The 12,836-nt window shown below is 35.7% G+C and overlaps 1 protein-coding gene across 6 annotated transcripts in view; it reads left to right on the top strand.

Annotated features, from left to right (window-relative positions):
- LOC150098154 (alpha-ketoglutarate dehydrogenase component 4-like) overlaps positions 1-12,836 on the top strand; it is a 165,935-nt gene that overhangs the window by 83,713 nt on the left and 69,386 nt on the right. For 3 of the 6 annotated variants that reach the window (XM_090406419.1, XM_090406418.1, XM_090406416.1), the window contains exon 3: positions 4,304-4,464. In XM_090406419.1, coding sequence (XP_090262545.1) covers positions 4,304-4,464 — 161 coding nt within the window. Of the gene's footprint in view, positions 1-4,291; positions 4,465-12,836 lie in introns of all 6 variants that reach the window. The other 3 variants (XM_090406415.1, XM_090406414.1, XM_090406417.1) reach the window with 1 other exon arrangement.

Below are 12,836 nucleotides of genomic sequence, written 5' to 3'. Positions count from 1 at the left end.
GGCTATGTAAGGGGAATGATGAAAGTTACGAACTAAGGAACAAAGATACAGGTGACAAGGTTGAGATGGTTTGGTCATGTGATGAGGAGGGAGGACGAGTATGTGGGAAGAAAGGTCATGCAGATGGATGTGCAGGGGAAGAGGAAGGGGTGGGCAGCCATAGAAGAGATGGAGGGAGTGGTGGAAGAGGACCTGAGGAAAAAGAACTTGGTTGTGGTTACATCCCAGGATAGGAGGTTGTGGAGGGGACTCATTAGGAACAGCGACCCTACTTGAGTGGGATAAGCTAGAGGAAGAAGAAGAAGATATAAAGGTTTCTGATTTTTAATTTAGAGCCCTCTCTCAGTATATATATATATATATATATATATATATATATATATTATTGATCATAATTTACTCGGTAGAAAATGTATATAAAAACGAATTTAAATGACTCTGTACTGAGAAATAAAAGTTTAATGTTAAGATACGACTAGTTTCGTTGAAATTCAACTTCTTCAGGTATCACAGGCAAAGAATTAAATAAAAAATAACAGAGACATGATTAAATACATTAACAGATCTAGTATAAAACACACAAGTACATATAAAAACAGGAATGCGTGCTTGAGTTCCAACTGTGTTACACGGTGTCAACAACCTCAACTTTTTTCTGGACCACCTCAACAAGTCTCATCAGAAAATCAATTTCGCCTGTGAACTGGAATCCGACGACTGTCTTCCCTTTCTGGACTTAAAACTTATGAGATGCGCTGAAAATATCAAAATCTCCATTTTTAGAAAACCCACTCACACAGACAGATACCTTCATGCTTCTTCCCATCACTACCCTCCACAAAAGTTTGGTATTATTTCAACTCTGGCACATCGCGCCAGATCTTTATTAACAGATGAAACAGAAATTGAATATGAACTCAATTTTCTTAAAAAGTCTTTTGTTAGCAATGGATTCTCTCTTAAAAAGATTAATAAATTTCTCTCTGTCCACCGCTCAACTGCTTTTGAAGATTCTTCTCCACCAAGAGCTTTTATTTCGTTACCATACATCAGCTGTCTCTTCCCAAAACTAGCCAAAATGCTTCAGAAATTCAACATTAGAACTTACTTCACTACGTTTCCTAAACTTCTCCATACTAAGTAGACCTAAAATGAAACATCTTCCTACTCAGTATCCAGGAGTCTACAAGATTTTGTGTGATTGTGGCAAACCATACTACGGCCAGACAGCTAAATCCATCCTTTTACACATGGAAGAACACCAAAGAGACATTTCCTACAACAGAACCAGGGCCAGCGCTCTCTCTAGCCATGTTCTCTTCTCTATCAACTCGGATGAAGGCCGCCAACACCTCGTAGACTGGCCAGAAACTTCTAATATCCATGTGTGCTGTGATGAACTTGAAAGAAGAATAATTGAATCTAGAGAAATATCGCTTGATTCATCTCATATTAATAACAGCCTTAGCTACAATATTTCTGATGCACACATTGCCACTGTCCAATACTGGCGCACTCGTGTCAGCTCACACACGTAGTCAACTTCAGTTGGAACTCAAGCACGCATTCCTGTTTTTAAATGTACTTGTGTGTTTTATACTAGATCTGTTAATGTATTTTATCATGTCTCTGTTATTTTTTATTTAATTCTTTGCCTGTGATACCTGAAGAAGTTGAATTTCAACGAAACTAGTCGTATCTTAACATTAAATTTTTCTTTCTCCATATAGAGTCATTTAAATTCATTTACACACACACACACACACACACACACACACACACACACACACACACACACACACACACACACACACACACACACACACACACTCTCTCACTCACTCACTCACTCACTCACTGTAAAACTCTGTTTTTACTTTCCTGCCATTTACGTTATTTTCTGTTGGTTCCATCTTAAGGCCTATTCTTATGATATATTATTTTCCCACCATTAACAACTTGATGTGGACGTTATTTTCCTTTATTTGCGGTTTTTTCTTTTTTTCTCGGGTGGCAACACTGATTTTCGAATCGATTTCTGCGGAAATCTGCACATTTATGTTCCTAGATGGCATTGCTTTCAGCTCTAGTTTCGTTTCCGCCATCACGGTGACTTGCACCCTTGCAGCATAAATGTAGTGTTGAGTGATGCGTGATTTTTCAATCACAGTACGAATTGATAACGTGAAGTTTTCATATCAGTGATTTTAAACTGTCAGTAGCTCATGGCACCCTTAACGTGTTGTGATGTGATTTCACATTCACAGTGCTGTATTGAAATCGAGAACAAGGATCATACACAAATTGTGAAATCACATTCACACTTCTACCAAGTAACAGTTGTTACTCGTGAATATTAGATATCAGTGAATAAACCACAGTTCATGAAATATCGCTTCACTAACTTGCAGTGTTGGTGTTTGTAGTCACAATTCAGAAGCACGTGGTATATTGCAGAATTTCTGCTACATAATTTAGCGTGTGATAATTGCTTTCAAGTTATGGTGGCGGATGATCCATGTTAGTAACATGGAGAAAAAAGACAGAAAATGTATTTTGGTAGAAGAAAAGATGGCAATTCTGCGATGTGTAGATTGGCATGCCAGAACACGTGTGCAATTAGCAAAAGATCTTGGACTCTCCGTGTCCACTTTGAACACGATAGTAAAAAACAGGTCAAACATTGAACCCAATGCAAAGCAATTTGGTGCTATGTCAAAAAAACGAAAATATATCCAGACATCGACATACGATGAATTGGATAAACTTGTGGCAAAGTGGTTTGTTTCTACGAGAGCGTCGGGTATTCCAGTTGAGGGTACTGTACTCCGAGCAAAAGCCCTTGAATTTGCTGCAAGGTTGGGGATTAATGGTTAAATGGATGGATTGATCGTTTCAAGACTCATCACAATATTGTGTATAATCAAGTGTGTGTGGGGAAAGTAATAGTGTTGCAGGGGAAACTGTAAACCAGTGGAAGCATGAACTAAACACTATTATTCAGGACTACGAACCAAAAAATATTTTCAATGTTGATGAAACTTGGCTCTTTTATAACATTCTGCCAAGTAAACATTGTGTTTTAAAGGAGAGAAGTGTCACAGTGGAGAACTCAGCAAGCAGGGGGTAACTGCTTTGCTCATGGTCAATGCTGATGGAGCAGAAAAATTACCTCCACTGGTAATTGGTAAATTTAAAAAGCCAAGGTGTTTGAAGAACACGAAAAATTTGCTTACTAAGTATGATGCCAACAGCACAGCATGCATGACCAGCAGCATCTTTACATCCACCATGCATGCTCTGGATTCTAAAATTGGGGCAAATTACTGCAAAATACTACTACTGCTAGACAAATGTCTTGCACACCCTGAAGATCTGCAGCTCAGAAACATCCGATTAGTGTTCTTTCCCTGTAATTGTACAAGTGAGCTTCAGCCATTTGATCTGGGCATCATCCATGCATTTAAATGGAAATATAGAAAAATGTTTGTGGAAAAAGCTGTGTTTATGTATGATAATAGTATGGACCCAAAACAAATGAACCATATCAATCCTTGATGCCATGCATTATGTGGCCAAAGCATGGTTGCATGTTACTCCTGAAACCATATCCAACTGTTTCCGGAAGGCAGGAGTTAGGTTTGTGGAAGAGGAGGAACAACTACAGGAGGAAAAAGAAGATATATCAGAGCCCAACAACTGGTATGTGATGGATGAGTCTTCCTTATTTCAAGACTATGTTGATGTTCATGCTGGTGCGATCACATCGATGGTACTAAGTGTAGAAGACATCCTTTCCAACCTCCTTGGTGAAGAAGTGGTTGAAGAAGATTGTGATCAAGAACCTACCATCCCTACTAGTAAAGACGCAATGGAAGCTATCTCTGTTTCGAGTCAGTATATTGCAAGTGCATCAGGAGACGATGGGGGCAATTAATGCCTTATACACTGTGGAGAGGCAGGTGGAACTTATAAGAGTGCAGAAAAAGCAATCAACAATTAAAGATTTTTTTAAATAGATAAATGTTAGTAATTGTAAATTCATTTATTTTCGGTTATTAAATTTTGTAATCTAGTACGTAGATTCACATACTAGCAGTAAGTCATCTTTTAGCTTATTTTTAATGTTTTTTACATTTCCTGCTATTTACTCTTTTTTCCGTCAGTCCCCTGGAATGTGTAAAAAAGGGGTTTTACTGTATATATATATATTAGGATAATTATCATTTATATAATAACTGTAATTAAGTAATTTAGAATTACTTCCAGAATAATGTTTTTCTCATTGAAGAATTGTTTGCAGACGTCTCATCTGGAAATATTTCACAAAATAGTATGCCCTTATCCGTCCCATCTTCACAGCCTAAGACTTATACAACAAGAGGATCAGGTATTGATGAAGCTGAGCTACCTCTTAAATATGCAAGGAAATCTGTTTCACAACTTGAAATTGAATTTATAGAGGTAATTAAACATTATAATAACTAGTATAATCATATTAGTACTATTTAGCATTTGTTATCTTCATTTTGTTTTCCATTTCCTTATAACAAAATTTAATTAATTGTATTACCTGAGTTGTATTTGCATCCCTTAATTTCTTTCTTAAATCAATAAATTGATTACATGCATTTTTGCTTGAAGAGTGATAAAAGAGTGAAGAGAATGAACTTTATTATTATTTTTTTTTTTGATTTCTGTGTTATATAATTAAAAAAAACAAACTTCACTGATTCATCTGTTAGTAATCCTAAAGAACTTGAAAAAAAAAAAAGAGCTGAGTGTTAGACTACATAATAATGTTTGGCACTGTAACAAAATGATTTTACATTAGACTAACATAATGTATTTCATTATAAATTTTTAATGTATGAGAGTTTATTTCAAAATTTATAGCTGATATAGTATATATATTGGTTTCCATAAATAAAGGAACAAAGAGAAAAATCACAATAACTGAAAAACTGTATAATGAATTTTTATGCAATTTGGTGAAAAGCAGATAAGTGTGATAAGAGGATGTGAAAGAAACACCCACAAAATTTGAAAATAAATAGTTTAGTTCATTAACAAATGGGTACATGAGGACGCTAGTCAGAATGTGAAAGTTTCATACTGTTTATAAACCTCAAAGCTCTCCTGTTAACTCCCTGTACATTTTGGATAGGGAGATTGAGTGTAGCAACACATGTACCTAGAGCATCCTAGACATATTCAGTAGGATAATTTAGTAAATATTCTGAAAGCCCATGGATGAGTTAATTTTTTCATTGCTTATTATATTCAATCAACATGGTTTCACTTAGCACAGTGTTTTCACAGGATACATTAACTGTGTAAAGCAAGGGATCCTTATATACAACAGAATAAACAAAGCTGGTGTTGAAACGCATTGAACTAATTAATATGGAATAAGGCAAAAATCAGCAAAAACACTAAACTGGTAGTATATGAGGGTGGTCTGAAAAGTTCTCAGCCTCGACCAAAGATGACAACACTATTGGTACGATTTTTTTTTTTTTTTTTAAGTTGGTACATCTCTCATAAGCATCCACGTGAAATTGCAAGTCATTCTATCAAGTAGTTTTTTTTTATACGGCTGTCTGAAACAAAAGTGTCTGTATCCCTTGAAATGGATAAAATTGAGTATCGTGCGGTTATAAAATTCTTCGTAAAAGAAGGTTTAATGCCAAAAGAAATTCATTCTAAGTTCATAAAAGTTTATGGGTACTCTTATCCTTCCTTTTCGACAATTAAGAAATGGGTTGCCGAGTTTAAATGTGGCCATATCAGCCATAAAGATGATCCACGTGAAGGATGTCCAAAAAGTGTAACAACACCAGAAATCATTGATCAAGTGCACAATATGGTATTGGATGACCGGCGAGTCAAAGTGCGTGAAATTGCTGAGACTATAGGCATTTCAAAAGAGTGTGTAGAATATATTTTGCATGAAGAATTGCAAATGAAAAAGCTTTGCACAAGATGGGTGCCGCGCTTGCTCATAGCAGATCAAAAATGCAGTCGCATGAAAATCTCTGAACAGTGCTTGGAGCATTTTAACAAGAATAAAATTGATTTTGTGCATCAATTTATTACTACGGATGAGACTTGGATTCACCATTACACACCAGAATCCAAACAGCAGACAAAACAGTGGACAGAAGCTGATTGTTCAGCACCAAAGAAGACAAGGTCATGGCATCAGTGTTTTGGGATGCTAAAGGCATTTTGTTTATTAATTATCTTGAAAAGAATAAAACAATAACCGGGGAATATTATTGAGATCTTTTAACCAGACTAGACGAAAAAATTCGTGAGAAAAGACCCAGTTTGCAAAAGAAAAAAATCATTTTTCATCAGGATAATGCACCTGCCTACAAAGGTGTTTTGGCAGCGGGAGAATTAAGGGATCTGTACTATGAATTGTTGGAACATCCACCCTATTCCCCAGATTTGGCTCCCTCTTATTTCTGTCTTCCCAAAACTAAAAGCTGGTCAGCGTTTTTCTTTGAATCAAGAGGTAATTGCAGCTGTAGAGGGATATTTTGCAGATCTTACTGAAAACCACTACAGTGATGGAGTAATGGCACTGGAGCATTGCTGGAATAAATGTATTAGTCTTAAGGAAGATTATATTGAAAAATAAATGTAATTTTGAAATTATAAATTTGTTTTTTCATTGTTAGGCCATGAACTTTTCAGACCACCCTTGTACACCGGTTCTAACTTATTGATCTTCTAAGAGTAGGGTTGGAAATATAACATTTGATTAAAGGTATGAGAATTTTGAAAAAGTGAAGGTAGGCAAACGGCAGCAGCATCATATTAAACATTGTGATATTAGGAAGTAACATGACATTGTTAGCATTCAAGAATATGTGAACAATAAACTAAACATACCAAGAAATTATATACTTGGTTTAATCCTTTATCCAAGTGTAAGCAGACAAAGTTTGCACCTGAAATATAATCAGGACTGGGCAAGTTGTATATAGAAGCTATTGATTTTGCTTGCCTTAGTATCCCATAATGCAAAGCACATGTCCTTAAGGGTATGTACAAGGTGTGGCTATTAAATAATGAGACTGGTTGCAAAAATGTGGTCTATTATTATAATTGTACAACTTAATTGTTATCCCCTTCAACATACTCTCCCTCCTCTATCTATACACTGTTGCATACCAATTTTCCATTGTTGGAAGCAATTCCATTGTGGAAGCCATGAGTACTGCAAGTCATCAGGTGTTATCTGCTTCAGTAGCACTGCTGTTTTATCCTTTACCTCATCCACTGACTGAAAATGGGTGCCCTTCAATGTGGATTTCAACTGGAAAAAAGTAAAAGTCACATGGAGCTAAGTCTGGCGAGTAAGGTGGATGGTCCAGCACTGGGATCTTCTTATCAGCCAGATATTGCTTTACAGACAGTGCACTGTAGGCTGGAGCATTGTCCTGATGGAGAGTCCAAGTGTTGTTCTTCCACAGATCGGGTCTCTTCTTCCTCACTCGTTTTTTCAGCTTGGCTAGAACCTCAAGGTAATAATGTTGGTTAACTGTCTGACCCTCTGGTACCCATTCAAGACTTGCTCATTCTTGGTTTTTTTCATTCTCGATGACATGGGAGTTTTCCAGTGCATTGATTGTCTCATTGTTTCTGGATCGTACTGGAAAATCCATGTCTCATCTCATCACATGTGATGATCTTCTCCTGCAAGTCCACATTGAAGGGCACCCGTTTTCAGTCAACGGATGAGGTAAAGGAGAAAACGGCAGCTCTACTGAAGCAGATAACATGTGATGATTTGCAGCACTGCTTCCAACAATGATAAATTCGTATTCAACAGTGTATAAAAGATAGAGGAGGGAGTAACTTGAAGGGGATAACAATTAAGTTGTACAATTGTAATAATAAACCACATTTTTTGCAACCAGTCTCGTTATTTAATAGCCACACCTCATATAATGTTATGCATTATGGGAAGGGTTGTGGAAACTATAGAGGAATATCCCTATTAAATATGTGCCATAAAATATATCTAGATATAATTAAAGTAAATTAATACCATGGGCCAAGGAAGTTATTGGAGAAGAATGATGCGGCTTTAGGAAAGGAGAATTCTGCATTTACATTCAATCTGATTATAGAAAAAAAGAATAGAATTTAACCTGGCAACATATATGGCCTTCCTGGATTATCTGAGAAAGCATCAATTCTGATGCTTTCTCAGATAATTAATTAGCAAAACAAAATTAATTAACATACTAAGTGAATTGAAAGCACCACCTCAAATCACCAAAGCAATAGCATATATAATGAAAGAAAACTATATTCAAAATTAAAATTAATAATGAAATAACTGAAAAAATTAAAACCAATAGAGGTCTCATTCGAGGAAGCAGATTATCTCCAATACTCTTCTGTATGTGTATATTTGGAAAAAATTTCAAGAGAGTGGAAGAAAAACAAAATCATAGAAATTAAAATAGGAAATAAAGAATTAATCAGCCTCTTGTCTGCTGACGATCAAGTTATTTTTGCCAAAAATGAAGACCAATTACAGAAAAATCTACACATATTGAACAAAACAGTAGAATACTATGACACGAAAATCTCAATAAATAAAACAAAATCAATGGCATTTCAAGGTAAAGAAATTAAAAGATGCAAACTAGTCATCCACAACAAAGTAATAGAACAAGCTAACAAATTTGAATATCTAGAAAATTACATAAGTCCCAATGGAGAAATTGACATTCCATATAAAAAGCAAAAATTCCTAGCAGTCATTGGAACTTCGAAAAGATGCTTCAGAAAACAGATGTCTAGAACAACCTAAATATAACTATATAAAACAATAGCCAAACCAATTCTGAAATATGGCAGTGAAACATGGACTTGTGGAGAATGAGATAAAAGACAAGTGGAAGCTGCAAAAATGAAGTTCCTAAGAGTGCTCGCACACTATAAAAGAATAGACAAGAAATGAAGAAATAAGAAATCGACTATCCATAATTAACATAACAGAAGGCATCACAAACTATAAAAACAACTGGAAAATCATGTAGAAAGAATGAATAAGGACAGATGGCCAAATATTGCCTGGAAATATAAACCAAAGGGACACCAAGAGGAAAAGCCAGGAGGAGGAGATGAGCAGTACACTTTTTAAACCCTTGAAAATGTTACAGGCAACCAATTGCCTAATATGGGAAGCCAAGAAGAAGAAGATAGTATTGATGCAGGGAGGAATGTTTCAGCACTTGGCTGGAGAGGACAAGAACAAGGGGTCATCCCTAGAAGTTGAATAAAGGTGTGGTTAGTAGGAGTGTGAGGATTAGATTTTTTGCTTGGAGAGTTGTGAATGAGTGCAGTGAGTTGCCAGAATCAGTTGTGAGTGCTTTATCAGTTAATGGGTTCAAGCAAAGGTATGATAGATTGTATGGATAGTTTGCGCCTCCTGCGATGAGTCTTCAGATTCTATGGATGTTCCCGTACAATAATAATAATAAACTTTTTTGGGAACTCAGATTCCTAATCTTGTTTTTATGCTTTCTTTCTTTCTTTCTTTTTTTTTTCCCCTACTCTGCTTCCGAAACTTTCTCTGTGTCTAGGCTCTGTAGGGTTTTCATTTGAAAGCTCTTCCACAGCTTACAGCAAATACTTTACACCTTCATTATCAACCTCCAACTTTAACTCTTTGGCTAGCAGCACTATTTTGTCATTAGTATGTAGTAAGGCGAGCTTCCGTAGCTCAGTCAGTATAGACGAAGCTTTTTGGTTGGAAAGACCTGGGTTCGATTCCTGTCAGTGACGTTAGGAACCTTTATCTGGTCTCTTTCAACTAAAGGTGATCTCATACGGTCTTATACGGAGGTAGGGTTTTTTTTTTTCATCCTAAAACTCTGGTTTTTTGTCCCCCAGAACATGCAAACGGGCTCCCGTGAACACACACGTGTATTACAGTCATGAATACGTCCTAGCCATATGCCAATACCAAGCCTGGATAAAACTGGGGAGTTGGGGAAAGCAATGGTGAACTACCCTGTAAAAAATCTCACCAGGAATACTTTGTAGGCAATGCCTACAAAGTCACCTATGGTCGGAAATGACTGAAAAGGAAGCAGGTAGACAGGTGTAGTAAGGCTTTGTCCCTATTGAAGCCTCTGAATGTATAAACGTATTTTCACCAGGTTCTTTTAAACACTATTCATTCACTCTACTGTGACCTTCTCACTCCATGCTGCAAGATATTATATTTCTTTAGAAAGTCGTTGAGGATTTTCTCATCCTCAGTAGCAGCAGTGTCCTGTACAAAAGTATTTCTTAAATTATATACCTTGTAGGCAGCAATAGCATCCTGATCCATAGGTTGCAAGAGTATGAGGTGGTATTCAGTGAACACATTAATGGGAATGGCCATCGTAAGTATGAGTGGTCATAAGTTGTGGACCGACTGTATAAGATAAAAGGACTAGAAATATAAAAATATATTATATGTTTCAGTCTGTCTAATATCTGTATTTAGAATTAGAGCCATATTGTAAGGAAATACACTTTTCTTGCTTTCAGTAGCATCTGAGATGCAGCTGTAATACTGAGTTAACAGTAAACTAATAAATTCCCCCCCCCCACCATTCACCCATTATTAAAAATAAAGAATGCAGTTTAAATTACTAATCAGTTGATCATAAGTAAGTCCAAGCACATGGATTCAGAGCTTAAAAATTGTTAACTGTCAAAAATGCTATATATTAACATTGAACAGATTTATATCTTACTTTATTACAAAATACTGCAGCAGAACAAAATTTGATTTTTTTTTTCATGTTTTAGTTTAAATAGCGACAGAATTCTCAAAAATAATAATTTCCTTAAAAATGCTCAATTAAAAAAAAAAGAAAACAATACATATTAGAGAATTATATTTTCATGAATGCAAAAACTGTGACCTGGAGAAATTATTTGAATATATACATGCAAACAAGAACATTGCATTAATTTGAATATGTACATGAAAAAAGCACAGCAACTGCTTCTTAAGTATCTACTTAAATCTACTCAGCATGGTTTTTTTCTCTCAGAAACTCAGGTTTTTAATCCCATGTACAGGTATATCGGCCTTGAGAACATATGCAATTTAGAGACGAAAAAAATACTAGTTTGGTGGTGGGCAGTAGATGGCATTGTGTCTAGATAATAATGGTAGTAGCAGTTTTGTGTAGTTGGATAAAATGGCGGAGACAGAGAGCTGTGGAGTGGAGTTTTTTCCTCCTTCTATGAGTTCATGGAGGTGTCATGTAATAATAATAATAAGTAGCAGTTGCTATGCTGTCAGCAACTCATGCTAATGCTTTGACTTTGCAAATAAACTGCAGGATAATTATAACACCAGGATTCTTTTATTGGTTCATATGTCTACATTACTCTGTAGGATAATTACACAGTCCAACACAATTTTTGCTGACTTTTATATGAGACTTGTTTTTTACTAATTTGGATGCGCTGATTTCAAATATCAAACTTATTTTTCTCTATCACGTCAGGTTTTTCCTCTATGGCATTTTCTTTTTGATAGTTTTAAGGAGGCAGTACTATTTAGAGGATCAAAAAAATCGATTTTTTAAATATTATTTTCTGAAAGTATGTACTTTTAAAAATCTATTCCTAACTTTTTATCAAGAAATTCGAAAAATTCCCGGAGATATAGCCTATTATTCAAAACAGTGCACAGATCAGAATCGGAGTGCTCACCGCTCTCGCTTGTTAGTAAATGAATAAATGCGTAAGAACCTGCAACGGCACATACTGGCGCTTTGAATGCGAGAGAGGCTGATAATTAGATACATAACTACTTAACAATATTCATTAAAAATTACAAGAATATTTATAAAAAAATAACAGTTTTACTTATGCATGAGTTTCAGGGAATAAATTTTTGTTTGTAGCAATTTCTGCTGTGTGTTCTGTTTTTGCAATCCCTTTGAATACTCCAACAGTAGTCGGCCATCTTCCTTGGTACCGATCTTCCATAGTTTTCAAGTCTTGATGAAATCTTTCACCTTGTTCATCGCTTACAGCACCTAAATTATCAGGAACTCTATCAAGATGACTGTATAGGAAATGAAGCTTTATGCTCATGTTGCAACCTAGGTGCTGGAAATTTTCAAGCATTGTTTCCACTAGATCTTTGTAATTGCATGGTTTTTTGTTTCCAAGAAAATTATTCACAACCATCGTAAATGAAGTCCAGGCCTCTTTCTCAATTTCGTTCATAGAGTTGATGAAATTTGGGTCTCTCATTAAAGTTCTAATTTGCGGTCCATCAAATACACTGGCTTTAATTTTTTCATAACTAAGTCATGGAAATTTTTCACATATGTATTGGAAACAGTCACCTTGTAAATCTAAAGCTTTAACATACTGCTTCATAAGACCTAGTTTGATGTGTAGAGGTGGAAAAATGATTTTTTTCTCTGTCGATTAAAGGTTGATTTATAACATTCTATTCTCCAACATTTAAGGATATTCTAAGAGGCCAATGTTTCTGACTCCAGTGTTGGTTTCTGGCTCGACACTATCCCAGAAGCATAGAAAACACGGAAACTTTGTATATCCTCTTTGAAAGCCAAGTAAAAAGTTCACCATTTTAAGATCCACACAGATGATCCAGTTATGGTCTGTATATTTTAATAACTTCAGAACCCTTTTAATGTCCTCATATGTTTCCTTTAAGTGGACTGAATAGCCAATAGGAATTGAGCCATATACATTCCCATTGTGTAGTAAGACACACTTGAGACTTCTGCTTGAACTATCGATAAATAAGCACCACT

Source organism: Typopeltis vanoorti, chromosome 16 (genome assembly GCF_054136105.1).
Source record: "Typopeltis vanoorti isolate ZY-2024b chromosome 16, IOZ_Tvanoo_1.0, whole genome shotgun sequence".
NCBI lineage: Eukaryota > Metazoa > Arthropoda > Arachnida > Uropygi > Thelyphonidae > Typopeltis > Typopeltis vanoorti.
Note: the sequence above shows the minus strand (reverse complement) of the source record. Positions and strands in the feature narration are given on the sequence as shown.